This window comes from Micropterus salmoides, unplaced genomic scaffold (genome assembly GCF_014851395.1).
Source record: "Micropterus salmoides isolate LMB-PRFRI ecotype aquatic unplaced genomic scaffold, ASM1485139v1 Ms_hic_scaffold_1, whole genome shotgun sequence".
In the NCBI taxonomy this organism is placed as follows: Eukaryota; Metazoa; Chordata; class Actinopteri; order Centrarchiformes; family Centrarchidae; genus Micropterus; species Micropterus salmoides.
Window position 1 is genome coordinate 64,730,306 of NW_024040040.1, and position 23,162 is coordinate 64,753,467.

The 23,162-nt window shown below is 39.2% G+C and overlaps 1 protein-coding gene across 2 annotated transcripts; it reads left to right on the forward strand.

Annotated features, from left to right (window-relative positions):
• Positions 1-1,337: 1,337 nt before the first annotated feature.
• On the forward strand, positions 1,338-20,926 carry abcc10 (ATP-binding cassette, sub-family C (CFTR/MRP), member 10). 2 transcript variants are annotated; one of them, XM_038711736.1, is made up of 22 exons: positions 1,338-1,404; positions 2,585-2,798; positions 3,829-5,200; positions 5,795-6,022; positions 6,574-6,730; positions 7,085-7,242; positions 7,795-7,874; positions 8,277-8,448; positions 8,965-9,063; positions 9,489-9,678; positions 10,126-10,203; positions 11,039-11,227; positions 11,761-11,899; positions 12,449-12,644; positions 13,044-13,387; positions 14,243-14,412; positions 14,506-14,666; positions 15,384-15,640; positions 16,467-16,612; positions 17,647-17,744; positions 19,447-19,559; positions 19,768-20,926. In XM_038711736.1, exons 2-22 carry the CDS (start codon positions 2,623-2,625, stop codon positions 19,901-19,903), a joined length of 4,659 nt encoding a protein of 1,552 aa, XP_038567664.1. In that variant the 5' UTR covers positions 1,338-1,404; positions 2,585-2,622; the 3' UTR covers positions 19,904-20,926. The 2 variants fall into 2 exon arrangements, with proteins under 2 accessions (XP_038567664.1, XP_038567672.1); XM_038711744.1 differs by having other exon boundaries at positions 15,387-15,640.
• Positions 20,927-23,162: the final 2,236 nt, after the last annotated feature.

Here is a 23,162-nt window from a genome sequence, read left to right on the forward strand (position 1 = left end):
GTCTTTATATGTCCCCTTGGGGAAATTTGTTTGCAGCACAATCAGAAAGCATCATCACGACACAGAGACACCAACAGATATACTGATGCACTTACCCTGCACCTTGCCACAGATCAGAGGCCAGACCAGCTGAATATCCAGCTTGTTTTACTGTATATGGATTACCTGATTACCTTCATGTCTTGTGGCACAAATTAACAATTTGGTGTATTTTTAGTGAATAGAGGGATGCAATTTGGTCGCCAAGAGGGCAACAGTTTATATGAAGAGGCGGAGGTGTCTCGTCATCCACAATGTTATTTTTCTTATTTATCATTCTTTTTCTATAGATACTTTACATACTTGGTAACTTAATCCCTAATAGTTTACTGGTGGTTGTTACAGTTTTGTCTTTTTCTGTGCCTCAGTAACATTGCCAAACCAATAGATGATGCAGAAGGCCAAATCACTTTCAAAATAAAAGCACAATAAAACATCTGAAGCATGTTGTTGTGGACGTGAAAAGATAACATTGCCTTTAAAAGGTACATTCGTTGTTGTGTCTTAGAGCATATGAAGTCAGACCACAGATCACATTCTAGTTTTCCATCATTGTCCCTGCTGTTTAAACAGACAGTGGTGGTATGACATAGTTCAAGGAACAAATATCAACAAATTAAGACGTTTTCTATTAATTATTGTGGAGTTATCTTGTGGAAGGAAAATATGCATTTAATAGATTACCTCTGTGTCATTGTCAGTGTACCAAAAGAGAAATGCCCAGCTGTCAGAAAATATTTGAGTTAGAACAAAAATGAGCACTCTTATAAACAGTTGTTCATTCTATAAATTAGGCAATTACTCCTGCATCCCTCATTATTAATTTTATTACTTGCAATTTTTATTACTACTAATATTAAAAATGTATTTGTGATTTTGTATTTTATTTTACTGTATGTATGTCTTTTGGGTATGGTTGTACATATAAGCCATTGTAGTCTTCTACCACAACCTCACATGGACACAAACAACCCATTAACATCCAATGACATATGTCATTGTAGAGTCTTCAAGATGTTTAAGATGGGGAAACTGTTGTATAAAACCGTTTAGGGACATAATTTTTGTTTTTCCAGTGCAGTAACATTAACCTTTAAACCATTTTTAATTGAACTGTGTCAGCAATTTAATATCCAAATTCCACAAACATAAGTCCACACTTTTTAGATGTTGACAATTACTTTAAATGAAAAATAAAAAACAATCTTTAAAACTGTGTTATTTTGCCTTTAGTGACCTGCTGCTTTGATTTTATTAGTAAAAATGTTGTGACATTTATTTTGAAAAGCTCGTAGCTTGCGTCATCAGAAATCGACAGGAGTATTTTTTGCTAGCTAGATGGATGGAAGCCGGTAATATGCGAAGGTTGTTTATTTTGATTATCTTGCATTAGTTGTGTTGTTGAGTTATATTTAGCAGTGGTCTATCGCGTGAGGGTTTTATTTTACATGATATTTGTGTTCGCGGGTCGGTATTTTGTTAGCTAGCCTCATTTGTTTACATCCAGCTGGTAACTGTCACCATCAGGAAACTCCCTGATCTTGTTTTTCCTGCTACATGAGTGTTTAAACATCAGTGCTAAAACACATTTATGATGGAAAATGACCAACAAATTGAAGTGATAATCTGAAGTATGTCAAGTTCGTTGCTGAAGTATGTTTGTCTTAGCTTGTAACCCTGTCTTCTTCCCGTGAAAGGGTTAAATGTTGATGGTCTCTTGTATTTGTAGACTTTACATTTGGACTCTTCTAACTCCTTTACAGAAGAAGGAACAGGTCATTTTGGGGGAAAATCTATTTAAATGTAAAAGTTGCCATTGTCCAAATAAAACTATTAAAAGCATCAGATGCTGTAACGTTATATCTACTAACGTTACATAAGAAGCTGCAGGATTTTATCACAGGTCTAACTAAAAAAACATGTAGTCAACCAAAGAGAATTTTCTTTTCGTCTCTTACATTCTCAGAACAAAAATCTGTGTCATTGTATAAGGTTTTCATAGTTAAACACAACAATATACTGTGTGATGTTTTAAGGCACCTTTAGGGAATAAACACTTAACCGCTTACTCAAATCTGAACATTTCAGAAAAGACTGAGCAATACCAGTGCCGATTGATTAGTCAGCTATTAAATTAACAGGCAACTATTTTGATAATTGAATAATCGGTTTGAGTCATTTAAAAAGAAAGACAACATTCTTTGATTCCAGCCTCTTAATTATGAACACTTCGGTGACCTGAACTTGTGGACAAAACAAGACATTTGTGGACATCATCTGAGGCTTTGGGAAAGACTGATCGACATTTACCATATTCTGACGTTTTATAGACCAAACAAGTTCTAGATCCACCTAGAAAATAAGCTTTTAACCCAGCATGAGAGCTGTCTGGTCTTCTCTTGTTCCCTTTCAGACTCGCTCGTCAGGGAGATCCTGCTGTTTTCAATGTGCTGGCTAGAAGAATAACTAGCATCTCCGTTATCTCTCTCTAACAGCCCTCTTAACCTTTACAGTTACTAATTCAAATGGTCTTTTTGCTCTTCAGATGTTTTCTAGAATGACGGCAGTCAAATAGGAGGAGGAATGATGGACTTCGGGCCAGCAGAGCTGGTCGCAGGCCTCTGTCATACTGACCAGCAGAATCCCTTCCCTGTGTGGCAGAATGGGCACATCAGCCCCTGTTTTAACCAGCTTGTCCTCGGAGCCTTGCCTCATGCGGGGATGGCCATTTTCAGTGCCTGCTACCTCAGCATGGCGAGGTAGGTCGTACCTGTCTGATATCATTCACACCATAGTGATCATTATTTTGTAACCATGTAAATATTAGAGAGCAAAAGTAGTTTTTCAATTGCCAATGCCGACATTGATATAGAGAGCAGGGTGGCCGATATATAATGCCGATATCAAAATAAAGAAAAGTCATGTAAATGACATTATTCCATGCAGAGTACAATCTAACATATATGTTATCTCGGTTAGTAATGTGTTTTTTGTGAATGAAACGGAAACATAAATTGGGTTCTGCTGCAGATTTGCAGAGTGTGACTCGTGTTTAAGGGAGAGCGGGGTACAGTTTGTCAGAAGTGACGTCATTCAGCTACATTATTCTTTACAGTACAACAATATATATTTAACACTAACCAGAAATGGTGTAAGATTGTGCCTGATCTGCTGTCATTAAGGATGATATATTTGCCTCGTGAGTGCAGGTATGCACCATCTTTGTAAATGCAAAACAAAAAACTAATTTGCATTTACAAACATTAACAGCGTCTAACTGTATTTGTCAGATGTGATCATGGACACCAAAATACTGAGAAAGATCCTAGAAGATTACTTGACCCTCTCTCCTGTTCACATAGTGTAAACTGAAGATTGAAAATGATAAGCCATCATGCACAACACTTACTTTCCACAGGCAACTGTTACTGTCTAATAGATTTGTGGCTAGAAAAGAAGAACTGGGCAGCTCATACATCAAAACCTGAAAATTATGCTGTACTAAATAGAATAATATCAAAAAAGAGCTTTGTGTGTTTGCGTTTAGTATGTCTTAGATAAATATTTTAACATAATGTTTGTGTAACTTGTAGGCATGAACAACATATCACTGACATATGTATTGCCCTGCGTTAGATGAGAAATTAAAGCCTTTTTAGTCTTCACATTACAGCAATTGCAAAAGGAATGTTATTTGTTATTATATTAGTATTGGCCACAAAAAAGAAAACAATCTGTAATTGTTATCAGTCCTGAAATATCATATCGGCGCTTCTCTGTTTCTGCTAGATCCAGCCTTCTCCAGACGTCTCCTCCCTGTGGTTGGACACTCAGGTTGGTGTCCACTCTGCTGGCTGCGCTGCTCTTCACCGCAGATGTCATCCTGGTGAGCCTCCTCCAGCAGGCGGATGTGTACCTGGATGTCCTAGCTGACAGCTGTGCCATCCTGGCCTGGCTGGTCCACTTCAGTGCCATCGCAGTGCTCCAGAGGACTGCTTTCAGGAGAACCAGAGGACCTCCACTGCTGCTTCTGCTGGTTCTTCTGTCTGTCCCAAACCTGGTCGTCACCTTGATGATTAACTGTTTCAATCAGGAATATTTGAACCTCAGAGAACCTCTTAAATTGGCTCGTTTTGTGCTTGTCTCAGCCCGAACACTTCCCCTATTAGTTTATCTTCTGGCATTTGCATTTCCCTGTGTCAGTGATGCTGGATATACTTTGTATGTCAACGCTGTGGATGGATCCCCACTCATCCCAGAGAGCACCCAGACGGAGACAGGTGAGATGGTGGCCGAGGATGGGAGCGGTTGCTTCTCTCGCCTCTTCTACCTGTGGTTGACCCCTCTGCTCAGACGAGGGCAGCGAGGGGAGCTGGACAGACCAGCTGATGTTTATCACCTCCCTCGGAAACTTCGGACTAGTGTGGTTTGTCGATACTTCCACCAGTGCTGGGAAGCCTGCCGACGAGGGGCGGCAGTCAGTAACGGGCAGGATCAGTGGCCCAGGCCGGTCAGCAGAAACCTCATGAGTGGCACCTGGAGTTCACACTACCAGGAGGAACCACTGGAGCTGGAGGGAGATGTAGGACTGCTGAGGGTGCTGCACAAGGCATTTGGTTTGTGGTACTACATCCTTGGTGTGCTAAAGGTGGTTGTCAACATGCTGGGCTTTGCAGGTCCGCTGCTCCTCAGCAGTCTGGTGAACTTCATGGAGGACGAGGGAGCTCCAGCCAGCACGGGTGCCTGGATCGCTTTAGGGCTCTTTGCCACAGCTCTTCTCTCTTCCATCCTCCGAAACATATTCGTCTTTGAGGTCTCCAAGGTGGCGCTGTCAGCACGCGCCACCCTTGTGTCGGCCATCTATGGCAAAGCCCTGCGGGTCAGTGGCAGCAGCCTGGCTGGCTCCACTCTTGGAGAGGTGGTGAACTTAATGAGCACGGACACCGACCGGGTGGTCAACTTCTTCAGCAGTTTCCATGAGCTTTGGAGCATGCCCTTCCAGTTTAGCATCACCCTGTACTTGCTGTACCTACAGGTGGGTGTGGCTTTCCTCGGAGGGCTGGGTGTGGCGCTGCTTCTGGTGCCGCTCAACAAGTTCCTCGCTGTCCGTATCCTTAGCAACAATAAACACATGCTCAGGTACAAGGACAGTCGTGTGAAGGTGAGAACTGTTTCTACATACACCTGCTATTACTTTGGCCGATTTTGAGTTATGACATAACTTTGAGTTATATCACCATATTTTATGTGTCACATATGATATAAATGTTTTATGGGTTGCAAGCATTAAATAATTATAATATTATTTATTTTTTATTTATAATCAATCACGTTCATTTCCAGTGAAATCAACTTTGATCTTAAACTTGGTGGTTTAATGTTATACCTCTCTCTCCCCTTCTTTTCTGTCACCTTGAATTAAGAAGAAATACTTAAAATTACCAAATGAAGTGTTGCAAAAAGATCAGCCTATATATAATTATCAGATTTTTTTAAAACTCAAAAATATCAGCTTCAGGCTCAGAAATCCAGTATTTGTTGGGCCAAAATCCATATATATTATCAGACTTTTATTAAAATAGTATAATTGAATAGCAATTTAAAACACTATATGTGATATATGTGTGATGTTTACCAGAATACTATTAAAAAACTATTAAGTCACATTGTCCATTGCAGGATTCCTCTCACTCCCTATTGTCACTGTCCCTAGATATAGATTGTTCTCTTAATTTGGACTTTTTTTCTCTTCCAGTTAATGACGGAGATCCTCTTTGGTATTCGCGTCATCAAGTTCTACAACTGGGAGCCTCATTTTTCTCAGAAGGTAGCCAACTATCGTAAGCAAGAGCTGTCCCACCTCAAGGCCATCAAGTACCTGGATGCCATGTGTGTTTACACCTGGGCTGCTTTGCCTGTCGTCACCTCCATCCTCACCTTCGTCACGTATGTGCTGCTGGGACACCAGCTGACTGCAGCCAAGGTGGAGAAGCTTTTTGAGATGTTTTGAAATGTAACTGTGTTGCTGCTTTTCTGACGGTGTTGATGAGCTAGGGGGAAATGTGGAGATTTGGGGCAGTGTGTTGTTTTGAACAGCAGTAGTTTTCAGGCTTCAAGTTTCTAGAAATGTTTCTTTTGACATGAGAAATAATGGCTAACAATGCATTTGAAATGCAGCTTTTGCAGGTGTGAATTAGTTTAATAAGTTTTTTGCTGTCTGTGTCTTGTTGATTTAACCCAATCATGATTCAACCTAATGGAAGTTTATGAAATGTTTTTCACACTCTGTGTTTGGTCTGACAGTCTTTTCCATTAAAGCTCCTCTGACTCATAGAAAGTGCTGCAATATACGGTTACTGGCAGCAGCAAAAGTTTATTTTGAATAATAATATGAAAAAATCCGAACAGAAAAAAACAGAAAAATGAATTTATTGAAAAAGAAAATAGTAAAGAAGGAATTTCTTTTTTTAATTGTAATGCAAGTTGTAGTATGTTTGTTAGTTCAGACTGAGTAGGTAAAATCTTCCCCTGCAGGTGTTCACCACGCTGGCTCTGGTGGGTATGTTGATCACCCCACTCAACTCTTTCCCCTGGGTGCTCAACGGCATCCTGGAGGCCAAAGTGTCTCTGGAGCGAATCCAACGTTTCTTCAAACTGACCAACCAGGACCTGCAGGCCTACTACGCCCTGGGTAGGCTGCTGCTGTGAAGTTTGTGTGTTTATTCAATGACCCAAAACAGGTTATAGTATTTATTTGGTCCCATGCAGTTGTAGGCATAAAAAAATTTGATGTGAATGTAAAGTTCCACAGCATTTTGGCATTTTCTGCCTTTTTTATTTGCAACTTGAAATAATTTATGGATCACCATATCCTGTTAAATTATATTATTTTAAAAGGGTTTTTAAGTAATGTTCCCTAAAAACAACATTTTATGAAGTATTTTGTACAACACAAGTTAAACTTTCTGCCTTTTTCGAAAGTTAGGAACTGTTATTGTAATTAAATATCATTATATAATAATATATATTTCCATTGGGCTGAAAGTTTCTCCTGACGACAGCCAGACATCGGTCCTGTTAAGCCAGGGGACATTTTCCTGGCAGGGGCCCGATGGTTTGAACCAGAACAAAGAGGGAGAAACTGAAACTGGAGCCGCTAAAGGGAGTCTGATGCTGCAGAGTCTCAATCTACAAGTGACCAAGGTACAATCTGTCTGTTTACACGTAGAGTAGATATGAATTGCTTTGTTTCATTCACGTTCTCTGTTCTTTATAATTCCTGATGTTCAACACGCCAGCTAAACACAGTGAATTTAAAAGTCTAATTTAAATTCAATTCAAATTTCCTTTCAAAGAAGAATCAAAACTACAAATGTGCTCAGACACACAGAAAGTCCTGTATACACATTTATTAATCTTGTCCATTAGCAACATATGTACAATATAAATAAAACTGTGAAATTACGATATTAAATATTGTATTTTCTTTCAAAAAATACTTTTATGGAGACCTAATTACTTTGCAGTTGTTTTGAAATGACATTTGTACACTGTATGTTGTACACAGGCATGACGATGACAGACATAACAGGCAACTGATGAATGAGTGCTTCAAATTCAATTTAAGTCTAATTGAACTATTGGCCACCTGAATAAAATATATTTTGTTCATGTGAAAATAGTTTTTTATTTGCATTTTGCCGCCAGTGTGTTGGCAGGTAAGAGCAGTAACGGTGATGACTTCTGTCTGTTCAGGGCTCTCTGGTTGTTGTGGTGGGGAAGGTCGGCTGTGGGAAGAGTTCCTTACTGGCTGCTCTCACTGGAGAACTCAGCAGGTATACCGGCTCTGAAACTTTAACACATTCGTATTGACGTTTGCTTGCATTGTGGAGATCATGTTATCCGAGAGAATTTAAGGGAATTTGTTGTTTAGGGAAGTAAAGGAGTATAAAAAAACCTTACGAATTAATTTACGTGAATGTTTTGTACACATTCACTACATTAGCTGATACTTTTCATCCTCTCTGTATTGGGAACTAGGTTTGTCTGTCCTTCATAAAAGCATCTTTAATACATAAGGAAATAATAGAACTTTTAGGTCTTAAAAAAATCCAGGTTTCTCTGTTCCCATGTTCTCATAAAACACACATTATCAGAATCCAAGAGTCCTTGATATCTTTCACATTCTTGGATGATGATTACATAACTGGGTATTTCACTTCCTCCTGTCTGTGCAGGCTGAGTGGAGTGGTATATGTTGCAGACAGAGAGGCGGGTTTCGGTCTGGCTTCTCAGGAGCCGTGGATCCAGCACGCATCAGTACGGAACAACATCCTGTTTGGCAAAGACTACGATCCCCCCTTCTACCAGGCTGTGATCGAGGCCTGTGCTCTCTCAGACGACCTCAATGTACGAATGCTGCACCTTTTTATATATCTGTTTTTTTTACTGCTTCTTACCTTAAGTATCTCTACACAATACTTATTGATTCTTTGGGTTGCTTGCAAGGCAAGTAGACACATTAAGCGGCCTAAAGAGCCAACGGCAGTCTGGTCGATCCAACACGTTAGTCCAGAGTGACACATCTTTAAGACAGAGATCTGTTAAATGTGGATATTCATGAACCCAGACTGATTGTAGTGACCCTGTGGCCTCTTCTATCAACTATCTGATCAAATATCTCCTTTATCAACATTTGGGGTCAATGCATATGCATGTTATGGATTACATGCATATGCATTGACCCCAGAGGATTAATTTTTATTGTTCATTGTTTTTTGCTCAATAGACCTTCCTCTTCAGCTAATTTAAGGCCAAAACAAAGCCTGACTGAGCCTGATATAATCAAACCAAAGTTTAGCTTTTTTAACTGTAAACAAGAGAGTCGTTATACAGTTTGTATAATCATTTAAAATGTGTCTTCAGGTTTTGCCAAATGGTGACAAAACAGAAGTAGGAGAGAACGGAGTGACGCTGAGTGGAGGACAGAAGGCTCGAGTGGCCCTCGCCAGAGCTGTTTACATGGTCAGTCCTCTGCACACACCAGCCATCTGCTTTGAGCACAGGGAGACATGGATGAGGTTTTACCAAACAAACAAGTGTTAGTTTGCAGAAAACGACAAAAAGGGATTAATGTACACCAGAATTTCATGTGTATATGGATTTATTTCTGTTGCATGTATTGCATTGTTTTTGTTCATTTTAAAAATCAGTAGTAACTTTTATACACATGTACGAACACGTCAGGCAGATGTTTAGATAGACTTTATAAGATTTAAAGTTAGCTAGTTAAATTGGCGGTTTGAGATGCCTTCCTGTTCAGTAGCCAAATGTGAACACTGTAAAACACGCCTCATAGTTTACAGATACAATAATAAAACCATAAAAAACACACGTATTTATGTGTAATCAGCATCCTTTAATTTTTCTGTCCGACCTCGCCACCTCAGGACAAAGACATTTACCTCCTCGACGACCCGTTGGCAGCGGTTGATGCCGACGTGGCCGAACACCTCATGAAGAAATGTATCATGGAGCTCCTCAGGGGAAAGACCAGAATCCTTTGCACACACCGCATAGAGTTTGTGGACAAAGCCGACATGGTGGTCCTCATGGATAATGGAACGATCATCAAGACAGGTAGAACCAAAAAACGTGGCAACTCCCCATTATAATGTGGTATATAATAAAGTGTTTTGTTTGTTTACTGCAGGGTAAAGAATGCTTTCCATCAGATTTCTACAAGTCAGATAGATTTTCTGTCAACTGAAGTTGCTAAATTTCAGAACCAATTACGATCATTTTGTAATAACTTGCTTAATTTAAAGGCTTTTACGTTCGTTTTGTGATAAATCACATGCATCACCAACAAGGCATCAGCCTCTTACAGCTCTTATAAAATTTCTTTTGACCCCATAGAAAGTAACAAACTCCTGGGAAAGGAAACAAGTAGCAACATCTTGAGTGTGCCTCACTGGATTATTCCAGTTTCAAAGTTTATAGACACTTTTTCTTGTTTGAGTCAGGGTGACTCCACTAACAAGCCCTTTCTTCTTCCACCTGCGCCGTCCTTTTGCTGTTAAACAGGCACACCAGCAGAAATCCTTCCTTTGGTCGAGGCAGTGCCAAAAAAACGGAAGAATGATCACAACATGAAAGAGAAAGGTATGTTCACCTGTTGGTCCATCCACCACTTTGGATGGATTGCCATCAAAATTAGTTTCACACATCACTGTTCCCCTCAAGATGAATTGTATTCACTTTAGTGATCACTTAAGTATCAATAAATCTCTATATATCTATCTATAATACTTAGGTGTATGACTTAATTCTTGCAAAACTAATGACTACACTTGTAAACATTATGCATATCACTGCACAAACTGCCATTGCATGTATTTGTTATTTATCTTCCATATTTTTACATTTTGTATTTATATAAATATGTGTAATATGTCTGCACAACACAAACCCGGAGTAATGCACATGTAAATATCTGCCATGTTGTTCTTTCTCTGCACATAGTTCTATTATTCTTTTAGAACTTGCATCTGTTTATTCCATAATTATATATTTTATATATATTTATGTCAACTGTATGTTTGTCTTCGTGTAGCACCTTATCACCCAAGCAAATTCATCAAACATGTAAAATACTACATGGCAATAAAGCTCTTTCTGATTCTAATTCTGACATTGAGTTTTGTGCAAATTAGAAAATGTTAGCATGCTAACTGCAGAGATGCAGGGCTGAAGAGTCTTTGTCTTGTTAGACATTAAATGTTGACTTTCACTTTTCATTAGAAATCTTGATAAAAAATAACTAAGACTTCCTCTTCGTTCTAAATATTTCATATGTTTAGAAAATTAAAATAAATCCTCTTCTCAGAGATTCTGGGTAAATTATCCAGTACAGGATCATCGTTCAGCCTCCTATTGACTATTTATCCAATCTGGTGTTGCAAACATTATTTTCACGGCCCTTCTTGGTTTTAACCAGATGGTGTGGAGCAGGAGGAAGAGGAGCCGGGCTCATCACCTGACCGATGTGTGGATGATGACCCCGACCTGTCGGTGGCGGAGCAGAAGCAGGTGGGCGGGCTGGCGTGGAGAGTTTACAAGACCTACTGGGTTTCTGTAGGCGGAGTGCTGGCTGCTTCCATCCTGATGTCTCTGCTCCTCATGCAAGGTTTGGATCGCTCGCTCGGCTTTTCAGCATGATCTGTGTATAATGATGACACTCCCGGTCATTTGAAGAACTCAAGGCTTTGTTCACACTGCAGCTGAAATGTTGTGATTCTCATATTTCTACTCAAATAGGAATAAGCCAGTTTAAGTTTATTTTATTTATTCATTATTTTATTTGTGAATGTCCATAACAGGTTTGTCTTAAAGGAATTTATAGAGATCAAGCTTAAGCAGATCTAAATAATCAACAACATTTATTTAAATATTTCTTGTAACACAAGGAAACAAACACAGACAAAATGCTTTTAGACTTCTTTGGTGAATGATAAATTCACCAGTTTGCATCAATCACCTCAGAACAGGTTTGGCATTGTCGCATCTTGGATTAAAGTCACAATCCCACATAAAAGGCTTGATGATATTTATTTTGGCCCTAAATCATCAGAACATTTGTTGCAACCTTGAAAGCAGAAAGAATTCACATGTTTTTTTTTTAACAACAAACTGCTGTTTGTTTGTTTTCTTGTTATTCAGCCTCTAAGAATGTTTCTGACTGGTGGCTCTCCCACTGGATCTCAGAGCTGAAAAACAACAACTCATCTAGAACAAATGTTTCTTCCTCCAGTGCCTTCAGCTCACCTCACCTGCTACTCTTCTCACCTGGAGGGTTAATGTAAGTTGTCCAATCAATAAAACATTTAATTGAATGTTTATTCAACATTTAATTACACAATGTGCAGAACATGGTCAGGTTGGCAATCTAGATGAGCACCAGAAGATTGCTTTAGAACACTATCACGTTTATATTAAACTGATTTGAGTAGTTCAGCACATTTGACTTTGATGTACCTGCATGATCATTTCTGGTGTTGTATCCACATGACTGAACGCATTTGAAGTCTCTTTGTGCTTTATTTAACACAAAGATTCAGGATGCAGTAACTGATGTTGATTTTGATCTCCTTCTGTATTATCTATATTCTGATTTTAAAATATATATATTTTTTAAATGCACATTTATAAGTTTGACATGTCATGGGTGTGATTTCCAAACACAACTCAGATTAGGCCGATAAGAATGTGACTTACTGAAACGTGAAATTATGTGTTTTTGTAATTTAAAGTAAGCCTGTTGTTGGTAGTGAATGAAGTGAAGTAATCAGGCCTTTATGCAACCTTATTACTGAAATCTATAATAAAACATCCACATCTACGCACCCAGGTCTCCTCTGTACTCCTCTCTGCAAACATCCCCTTCAAGCAACTTGAGCTCAGATGTCAAGTTTTACCTGACGGTGTACGGCTCCATTGCCGCAGCCAACACCGTCTTCACCGCCCTTCGAGCCTTCCTCTTTGCCTATGGAGCCATCTGCGCTGCGACTGTCATCCACAACAGACTTCTGGAGCGGGTCCTTAAGGTACGTCATCTGAGCTCTGAGCCATCAAGCGGCTGTCAGACTCCCCAGGCCGACCGTCAGAGCCAAGGCGAACAGATTGAGCGTTTATGTTTGGATGAAGGTTAGAGATTAGCTGATGTGAGGATGTTATTGAAACATAATCTTCCCTTAACCTCAAACGCCCAAGACGCATAAAGCAGCTAAAATTGATCACTTTCATATTTGCTTGTTAAATATGAAGCTGCATGCAGGAGACAGTTATCTTACTAAAAAAAGACTGGGGGATAAAAAATAACTAGCTCTGTCCAGAGGTAAAGGGAACTGAGAGAAATATTTGGATATATATATATATATATATATATATATATATATATATATATATATATATATATATATTTTAACTTCCTGTTCCTCCCCCAGGCCACAGTGACCTTCTTTGACACCACCCCAATGGGTCGCGTTCTGAATCGTTTTTCTTCAGACCTGTACAGCGTGGATGACAGCCTGCCGTTCATCCTGAACATCCTGCTGGCCAATGTTTTCAGTCTGCTGGGCATGCTGGTGGTGATAAGCTATGGCCTCCCTTGGGTCCTAGTGCCCCTGCTACCTCTGGCTCTGCTCTACCACCGCACACAGCACTTCTACCGACACACCTCTCGGGAGCTGAAGCGCCTGTGCAGCCTCACTCTGTCACCCGTCTACTCACACTTCTCTGAGACGCTGACTGGGCTGGGAACCATCCGGGCCAGCGCTAGCTCTGCCAGGTGAGAGGCAAGAAAGTAGACCCTTTCAGAGCCTGATGAAGATGCAGATACTGAAACACACATGTTGTGATGTAAAAATGAGCGCAACATTTTACAGTTGAAAAATAAGTAGTAGCAGTACTCTATGCTGGACAAACTAATGGTGACACTGTTTCAAAATGACCCCTAATTGAATTTCTTTACTGCAATTTTGTTGTTACTCATTGGCTCAAATAGATGCTCATAAAAAATATCTGTGGCCACTTATATCAGCCTGGCCAATTTATCTTGAGCTGATTTATAGTTTTCAGCTTTCATTTGTGCACAAGCTCAAATTGTCAGCAACATTTATATTTGGGAAAATTTTCCCAACATTTTAGACATTAGGCATTATTCTTTATAACAACTTTATGGGTATAAATTTGTTCATGTTTAACACATTATGTTCATGATAAAAATAATTATTATTCCTAGTACAAATTATGTGTCCCTACATGAATTGTTAGTTTTTTGCTATTTTGAGTAGTTATACATAAAAAAATACTTTCTTAGCGCTTAACTGTAAAAAAGTTTTTTCTTTGCATCACAAATACATAACTTTTGTGAAAGAGCAGGTCTAGACCGCACTTTGTGATATTATTTACAGAACCAACAATTCCCACCATGACAAAGCACTAGGAAGAGGCAAGGAAAAACTTCATTTTAAGAGGCAGAAATCTCGAGCAGAACCACGGCTCAGGGTGGGCGGCCATCTGCCTCGACCAGTAATATATCAATTAGCAAACCTAGTCAAAGACTACTGCACACTATCTGACGCTGCACAGTTGGACTAACTCTCTAAACACGAGACTAAAGGAATCCGTTTTGTTGTTCCAGGTTTGAGGAGGAGAGCGCCAGGCGTCTGGAGCAGAACCAACGCTGCCTTTTCCTTAGCAACGCCGCCATGCAGTGGCTGGACATCCGCCTGCAGCTGATTGGTGTTGCTGTGGTGACGGGCCTCGGGGTGATCGCTGTCATCCAGCACCAGTATAAATCTGTTGATCCCGGTGAGTCCGCAGCTGAGTTTGGTGGCTGTGCACCAGTATATGTATGACAGTCACTTTTATAACGTGTGTCGCTGGCTGTGTTGTCTCTGTCAGGTCTGGTGGGTCTGTCCCTGTCCTACGCTCTGTCCATCACATCGCTGCTGTCTGGCCTCATATTCAGCTTCAGCCAGACTGAGATGCAGCTGGTGAGCGTGGAGAGAACTGAGGAGTACTCCACCGGCCTTTCCACCGAGCCACAACACCAGAACACACAGGTCAGATCTACTGATGTTTCTGATAATACTGATAATTAACAGCAATTAAAGAGGGGGTTTTATGGAGGACATGAATTGTGTAGAGCAGGTTGGTATCCAACTGGTCTCAGACTACAGATTTGTCCTTGTCTTCACACAGACCATCTTAAAACACAATGAATTTATTTCCATCCATTCCAATCGACATCTGTGCTGCCCCTTTCATTTTATTTCACAAACTGAAAACTAAAATAACAACATAAAACCCCAGCAGCAAGTGAGAGAGGCGTAAAACTAACTGTTAAAAGTTATTGCAATAACAGTGACACCTCGTTTGAACTTATTCAGGCTACTAGAAAACAGCATCACATGTAAACAGGTGAGATTAAAACAACAGGGAAGTAAATGATAAAAAGAAAAAAATTGGAAATGGGAAATTGTACAATATAAAAATGACTACTACTTACTTGACATTTCAATGACCCACAAGTATTCCGACTAGTCTTTATGGGCTTGTGCAGTTAGAAATGTTGTTTAAGTTTTGTTAAAGCAAAAATTTAATCACATTTCCTGCTAGCGAGCTGCATTATGGCTTCCATAGGGAAACCATGGGTAAAATACAAGTAGACTCCCATATGATTTATTTATTTTTATAATGTAAAATAGCTTTAGGCTGATTTTCAGATATTTTTTACAGTATATGTAATAATGTGTCCCTTGTCGCCTCTGTTTCAACAGCAGTTGTCTCCAACGTGGCCCGAGCAGGGCTGGTTGGAGTTCCGCGGTGTGGTTTTGGCCTACAGGGACGGTCTTCCCAACGCCCTGGACGGGGTGAGCCTGGTAGTGCGACCTGGGGAGAAAGTGGGTATCGTGGGACGTACAGGCTCCGGCAAGTCCACCCTGTTCCTGGCCCTGTTCCGTATGGTGGAGCTCAACCAGGGTCAGATTCTCCTGGACGAGCTGGACATCAGCACCGTGGGCCTGGCTCAGCTCAGGTATGGCAGAAGTGCTGGTGGGCGTGGACGAGGATTTTATAACAAATTCTGAGCCAAAATGTGTCATTCAACACAGTTTAAGAGGTGAAGGGTTTCTACAGCTCCAGTTATACTTATTCTGATTGTGATATTGCTTTGTTATCACATCCTGGCAGGAGGGGGTTCACGTTTCTGTGTTCCATCCAAAGATTTCATCTATTTTCCCTTTCAGTTTTTTGTGTGATATACCATGTCCACTAAAAAATCAGAGAGAGAACTTACTTCCACTAAGGCTGCTCATTCCTCTAAATGTTAATTATAGAAAATGTGGAAATTAAATATTTAATCTGCTTCCGGATCCAGACATACATCAAAAACACTGGCCCGGTTTTCTTTCAGTCAAGTAGGAGCAGTATTTCATGAGAAAATAGTGAAACGTTTTAAAAATACACTAGAAATCTAGCAAAGGAATTCTTGGATCATCACTAAAATCTGATCACTTATGACTCAGAAACAGCAGGTCCGAGAACATAACTTACCCAGTGGAGGTGAACTTAAAATCACTCTATTATAATATGTATAAAGTTGTGAAAATGCACTTTGCGTTGTTGTTTTCTCAGTACATTAGACACATTTTCTTCCAGAAGGTATACTATGGACATGCAATACCCACCCTGTTTAAAGGGATACCTTGGGTTAGCCATTGTCCGTGAAGTGTATTACTTGCAGTAGATGGCATTAGCTGTAGTTTAATTTAGACTTTGCTGCTGTACAGTTTAATAAAAGCAGTCAGTAACAAATTAAACTTGACACTTTTGTGTGCGTATTGTGGTGGCGCCCTCTGCAGGTCCAGGTTGGCCATTATCCCTCAGGACCCCTTTCTGTTCAGCGGAACCATCAGGGAGAATCTGGACCCATGTGGACGCCACCTGGACCAGCAGCTGCTGGATGTCCTGGACCAGTGCCACCTCAGATCTGTGATGGATAGGATGGGTGAGAGACAGAGTCAGAGGAATTTAAATGCAATGAGAAAGTTGTTAAAGAGGTTTGTGAATTAAGGATGAGCAGAAGAGATGAGCGATGCTAATTAAGCCAAGGTGTGTCTTACAAAGTTCACCCCACCTTTCCTCATTCCTGTCACACGATCACCGTCAGTTACATAATGTTTCTTTTGGTTCAAAAGCCTTTATCTGCTTCGGAGAAAATCGATTGTCGATTCAGAACATCTGATGATCTAATCAGCTTAGTTTTACCGCAACATAAATAAACCACTTTGCTGATTATCCATTCACCTGTTTATGGTTTTGTTCAGCGTTGTGGAAGCTGGAGCTTCTGTCAGCATGCATTAAGTATACACCCAGGACAGGTTGCAGGTCTATCACAGGATGCATTGGTGGTTAGTTGCATAAAATCAAATTATAGGTACGATCTACTTGTCATCTTTGCCTCCTTCTTTTCATATTATTCTGGCAGAGGGAGAGACGGAGAAGAGGAGGCACTTTAGAGATGTGGTGGGATTTTGTTTTGGATGCAGTAGAAATGGCTGCTTTAATTTCAAGGCTCTATTAAGATTGTAATATAAGTATAAAAACATGATCTGCAGAAACCTCTGCAGCAGACTTTTTATTTTTTTTCCCATTAACTTTTTATTGATTCCATTCAGCACTGACATTTGGCATCTCTCACATCAAAAGCATGAATAGACAGAAATTCTCAATTAAACACAAGATTCAGTAAACTACAGAACTCCCAACTACAGGTCGCTACAACTCCCGTAGCGACCTTTCACTCCTGATAAAGGATAATGCCGAACACAATCTTGTGAACAGTAAACATTTGTAGCAAGAACCAAGGGGGGTCTCTGCAGCAGATTTTGTGTAACATCCTGTTAAATATGTTATGTGCTTCACACCCAGTTTCATCCATAAAGCTTCAAAGTGACGTATCAGTAGATATGAGACATGATGATGGTGTCAGATTCATATTACATTTCTAATGCCTTCTCTGCGTGTGTGTCAATGAGAAAGGTGGTCTGAATGCTGAGGTTGGGGAGAGAGGAAAATCCTTCTCGGTGGGACAGAGACAGCTGCTGTGTCTGGCCAGAGCTCTGCTGACCCAGGCCAAGGTGAGACGTCTTGTCTTGATCCAACTCATGTTGTTTTAAAAAAAGAAGTCAGTCAACAATTGGCGGGATTAGTTTTCCACACAACATCAGGTGGAGTTGTTTACTTCGCTGAGGAGTTGGAGGTGTGCAGCCTGTCACCTGCAGCTCTTAATGTAACAGCTCACTGTGTCCTCTTGTTCCATTACTCCATGCAATATTTCCTTGTTTTGTAGACACTTTTTTGACTTACAGTCACAGTCACAGTCACTGCTAGCTGAATGCTTTTAACAGGGAGCAGCAGCAGTAGGAAACGTTCAGTTTGCACTAGCAGTAACTTAATACAGTGATGAAAAGGCTGTAGGAGAATAAAGATCAAACAAAGTGGCTGATATCAATATGATTAAATCAACAAATCGCAACGCTGGATTACATGCTGCATAATTTCCTGTGTCCCTCGTGTAGAAGGGAGATTTGACACCACTAACTGCTAAAAATATAAACAACAGTAAATACATTGAGTGGGGGGTGATAGAGCAGTGGATAAGATGCCTTTGGTGTGGGAGACCCGGTTCAATTCCCCACTGTGACGCATCCCCCATTGTGTCCCTGAGCAAGACACTTAACCCCTAGTTGCTCCAGAGGTGTGCGACCTCTGACATGTATAGCAATTGTAAGTCGCTGTGGATAAAAGCGTCAGCTAAATGAATTAATGTAATGGCTGAGGCTGAAAAAATGCAGACTATAAATACAAATAGAACAAACTGGGCTTGACTTTTGAAAGGATTATAACAGAATGTACCGACACGCCTTTTTATTGTTATGAATGTGATTTGTTCTCATTATGAGAACCTGAAACTACTTAACCTGTTTAAAGGTGGTTTAACTTTCACACACTTCACACTGAGGACTGAATTACCTTAAACCTTTGTGTCTGTGGCTCTTAAGCTTCAAAAGATTCTTGACTCTGACAGTAAATCTCCACTTGCTCAAAGAAGAAACCTAAAATACAAACAAACGCTGTCTATTTTTTCAACACTATATAAATTCAATTGTGTCTCTTTATTTTTTTAGCAGCAGCACATGAGATAATAAACCTGGAGCCAGTTGTCAAAGCAACAATGGTGGAAGGAGCACACAATAAAAAAATTCCACTGCAGTTCAGTACAGGAACCCCTCAGTAAATGCGGTCGATGTGCAACTTGTAATTTTTGTTGACTGCAATGTCAGGGCCGATTCACAAAAGGATTGCACAGCTTTTGCTGCCACTAAACTTGCACAAATGATACAAAAAGTAACCGTCTAATTTTAAAAAGCAGCTTCAAATGGGGAAATGCAGTTAGGGAACTGCACTGCCAAGCAAATAGCACCTCAGTGCTCTGGTACTATTTGCACTTATGTAATATGCATACAATTGTCCCTAAATCAAAACCCTTTCTATGCAAATGAGCCTGATAGCAAATAAATGTTCTGTTCACAAACCGCAGCGCTAATAGCCACATGCAGTTAGAGTGAAATTATCAGCGTCTTCAGAGAGATGGTTGGTAACTAACTTTCAAATCAAACAATTTAAGATATGAGTGGAAAGTTTTGTTCTTGCAGCTGCATTTATAACATTTTTTGACTCAAATGTTGCTTAACCATGTCGAGCGATATACTACTTCAGTACACGCTGAGCTCCAAATGACAACACTGGAACATAAGACACTGTTTTCCCATCATGCAGGTCCTGTGTATTGATGAAGCCACAGCCAGCGTGGATCAGAAGACCGACAAACTGCTGCAGCAGACCATCAGAGAGAAGTTTCAGGACAAGACTGTCCTCACTATTGCTCACAGGTAAAAGGTTTTCTAATCCTGTCTATTTTTCTAGATGTTATATCATCATGGACAGATTAAACAGAATTAAGTTCACATTTCATGCTCTAGTCTTTATCTAATTAATTATCTCATTTTGCAATTGAAACCATTCATTTATACTCTTGGCTCATCTTTACATAAAAATTTGGGGTAAATAGAGGTGTTTTTGGCATGTTTGTGTCACTAGGATCAACACCATCATGGACTGTGACCGGGTGCTGGTGATGCATGCTGGAAAGGCGGTGGAGTTTGACACCCCAGCTGCTCTCTGCCAAAGTGACCACTCCATCTTCCACAGGCTGGTTGGTCAGAGAGGAGAGTGAGACGCTTAATAAGACACTGGCAAGAGGGACCTTATCAGAAAACGAAAGATTTATTTTTATTTTTTTATCCTGGAAAGGTTTGCTGAGAACTCACTGCCTGTTTCAGAACCGTCCCTTCATACATGTTTACGGCTTTTATTGCACACATTTAAAACAAAATAGTTAAAAAGCTCTTCCACTGTTGGAGCACAGAAGCAGTAATGCCATGTCCAGGCTACACTTTTGTTATTTTGTGCTGACATTTAGTTTATTTTAATTGATGACTTTATGCTAAACCAGCATTAATAGATTTTTTGCCTGCTTGATCTTATTTTTGGGGACAATTTATAACTATGAAGCAATACAGCTGCACTGCATATTGGTAAATCAACAAATCATCAAAAAATTTCAAATGTATTATTACAAGTGGGTAACTTTCTCTCTCTCTCTCTCTCTCTCTCTCTGGACTCTTCTTACGGAAGAAAGAATTTAAAATGTGAAAAGGGTCAAATATTAAAATGTATACTCTCTGTGAGCTGCTATCAAACATTAGGGAACACCTTTGCTCCTGGTCTTTTTATATTTTAACCCTAATTTAGGCGGTTAAGGAATTTACATTTACATTTATTAATTTAGCTGGATTCAAGGACACACATTGGTGGATGTGTCACGGGGGGTGGGGGGGATTGAACCTGGGTCTCTCCCACCCCTCCACTAAACCCCAGACTGTGGAATTATAATAACTGAGTAAGAAGTTATGCAAGACCCTTAGCTTCAGTTGTATAAAATCTCTGAATATATTCTCTTAAATTATGAAATTTATGTAGAAAAAATATCTGTGTACAGTTAAATGATATGTCAGATGTCACTGCAAGTTTAGGTGCCTCTTTCTGTAGTTGCAGTCAGGGATGAAGCAATATCAGCCTGAGATAACAGTCCAACGCCTGAATGAGTGATCTGTCGATTAGTAATCTGTTCTGTTCTCGACTTCTACGTTAAAGTGTGAGTTAATGATCATTTTGTAATCATCATAAAGTTTTCCTGTACATAAAGTTTTCCTGTACTTACTTATATGGTCGAATTATTTAGAGATGTTCTGTGTAAAATGAGGTTTAAATGAAGGTCTTTGATAAAGTGTTTTTCATTTAGATTTTTGCAGGTTTGGATTTTCTATTGGAACATAGATTTAGGGCACAGTTAACTGACCCTAGATCAGTTTGAGATACCTCAGCTCAGAGGCAAACCACTAAACATTGACCTGTTATAGCTGAAAGCATTGTTCAGAAGCTATCCGGTCAGATTTCAGTGTTTTTCACAGTACAGAGTACAGATTTGTACTGTATAATGTACCACTGCTAATAAAACCTCAGTTCACCATCGTCTTGATTTAATGCATCATTAGATGCAATTGACTGCAACATTTTTATAAATTATCTCAACACATTAGTCTTGGAGATCAGGAAATAATGACATACTGTATATTTTGGTGTTCCTCAAGGAAGCTGTTTTGGTCCCCTGATGTTTTTGTTACACATGCGTTTCTTGGATGATATCTTCAGAGAACATGATACTAGCTACTGTATGCTGATGATAAACAATTCTACATTTCCCCGTCTATCATCTGTAGGCACTCAATATGATGATATCTTAAAATTACATTTTATGGGAATTTTAAAGGCATTTATTAGCATTGCCGTAGCATATTATTTATTTTCCACTGAGGGTAAATTAAGGTAATTGGTCATCTGGCTCTGTATTGTCTTACATCTTCTTTTATGTTGTAATAAATAAATTCACTACTCATATGTATTATTTTAATAAACTTACAGGTCTCTTTTGCTACTAGTTTGTTAGATGGTCACAGCCATGCCCAAAATAAAACTGGAAATGGAGCTTTTATCTTAATATGCTCCTAAATTTCCTTAACTTTGGAACATAAAACACAAGAAAAGCTGAAAAATTTACATACATGCTTTTAATAATAGTTTTTTCATTTTTGATTTGTTCAGTTTTTTTTTTACTTTTGTTTTTCAGTTTTTCACTTTAATATTCAGTTTAATGCTTTTTGACTGGTTTGAACTGTTCACTCTTAACACGCAAAATATATACAGTTTTTCCACTTTAATGAAAAGCACATTAGCTGCATTTCATGAATATTGAGAGCCGTATACATAGTTAATCATTATTAGCATATTATTGCACAAGATCACAAGGTCAGACAGGGTGGCATTTGGGACTTCTGAATTCCCTGGTTAGTTTTCTAACCGTTATCTTTGTCACTTACATTTTTTTGGTAACCTCTTATCAAAACAAGATGCAAGTTTTCTAAGTGTGTGTTTTAGTATTTAAAACACAAGCTATTTTTTATAACCAGAGGGGATGTTTTTAGAATGAATTGTCTTCTCTGTGAATGATTTGCTGTCCTTCACCAGTCAGTCATAAAGAGGATTTGCTGTTATTGCCGGTGAAGAATGAAACTTTGTGGTGTGTTTGTCTTCTCTTGTCTCTCGTTCATATCCACCGTGTATCTGTTACAAACAATTGTGACTTCATTCACTTGTGACATATTTTTCTGAACTTGGGTCAACATCACATTGTCCAAACATGAAACCTCGCTAACAGTACATTTTATTCACCCTGACTGTTTTATACTGTATTTGGATATTTTACGGAAATAAAGTCTGTGAACTTGAGCCGCAAATAATGATTATTCCTGATTATCAATGATTAATTTTCTTATTCTTATCATAGAGCTTATCGCTTCAAAATATTCAATATACTATATAATTAATGTAAGACCAATAAAAGCAGATAATTCTCTCGTATGAGAACCTGGAACCATCAAATATTTGGCTTTTTTGATTAAAAAGTTAATGAATTTATTATCAAAATAGTTGCTAATAATTTACTTTAGATCAACTGATGGATTAATCGACTAATTGTTGCAGCTGTAATGTAACCTTTAATCCAAAATAAATTCAAATACTGGCTGGAAGAACAAATCATCTTTTTTTTAATGCACCACTGGTTTTCCTGAACAATTAGAGCCACCAAATACACTAGACAACACCCACTGTGCAATGTGATGATAGCTGATTTATTTAAGATATTTAAATGACTAATCATTTGAGGAGGATGTCTTGTTCGTTCATTTTTTGCTTTTGTCAACCATGTACTTTATAATTAAAGGACTCTACATAAAAAATAAATCTGTTTATTTGTAATAACTATTGTTGTCATACCTTGTTTTATTTCACCAGGTTTGCCTGAGAACAGAGTT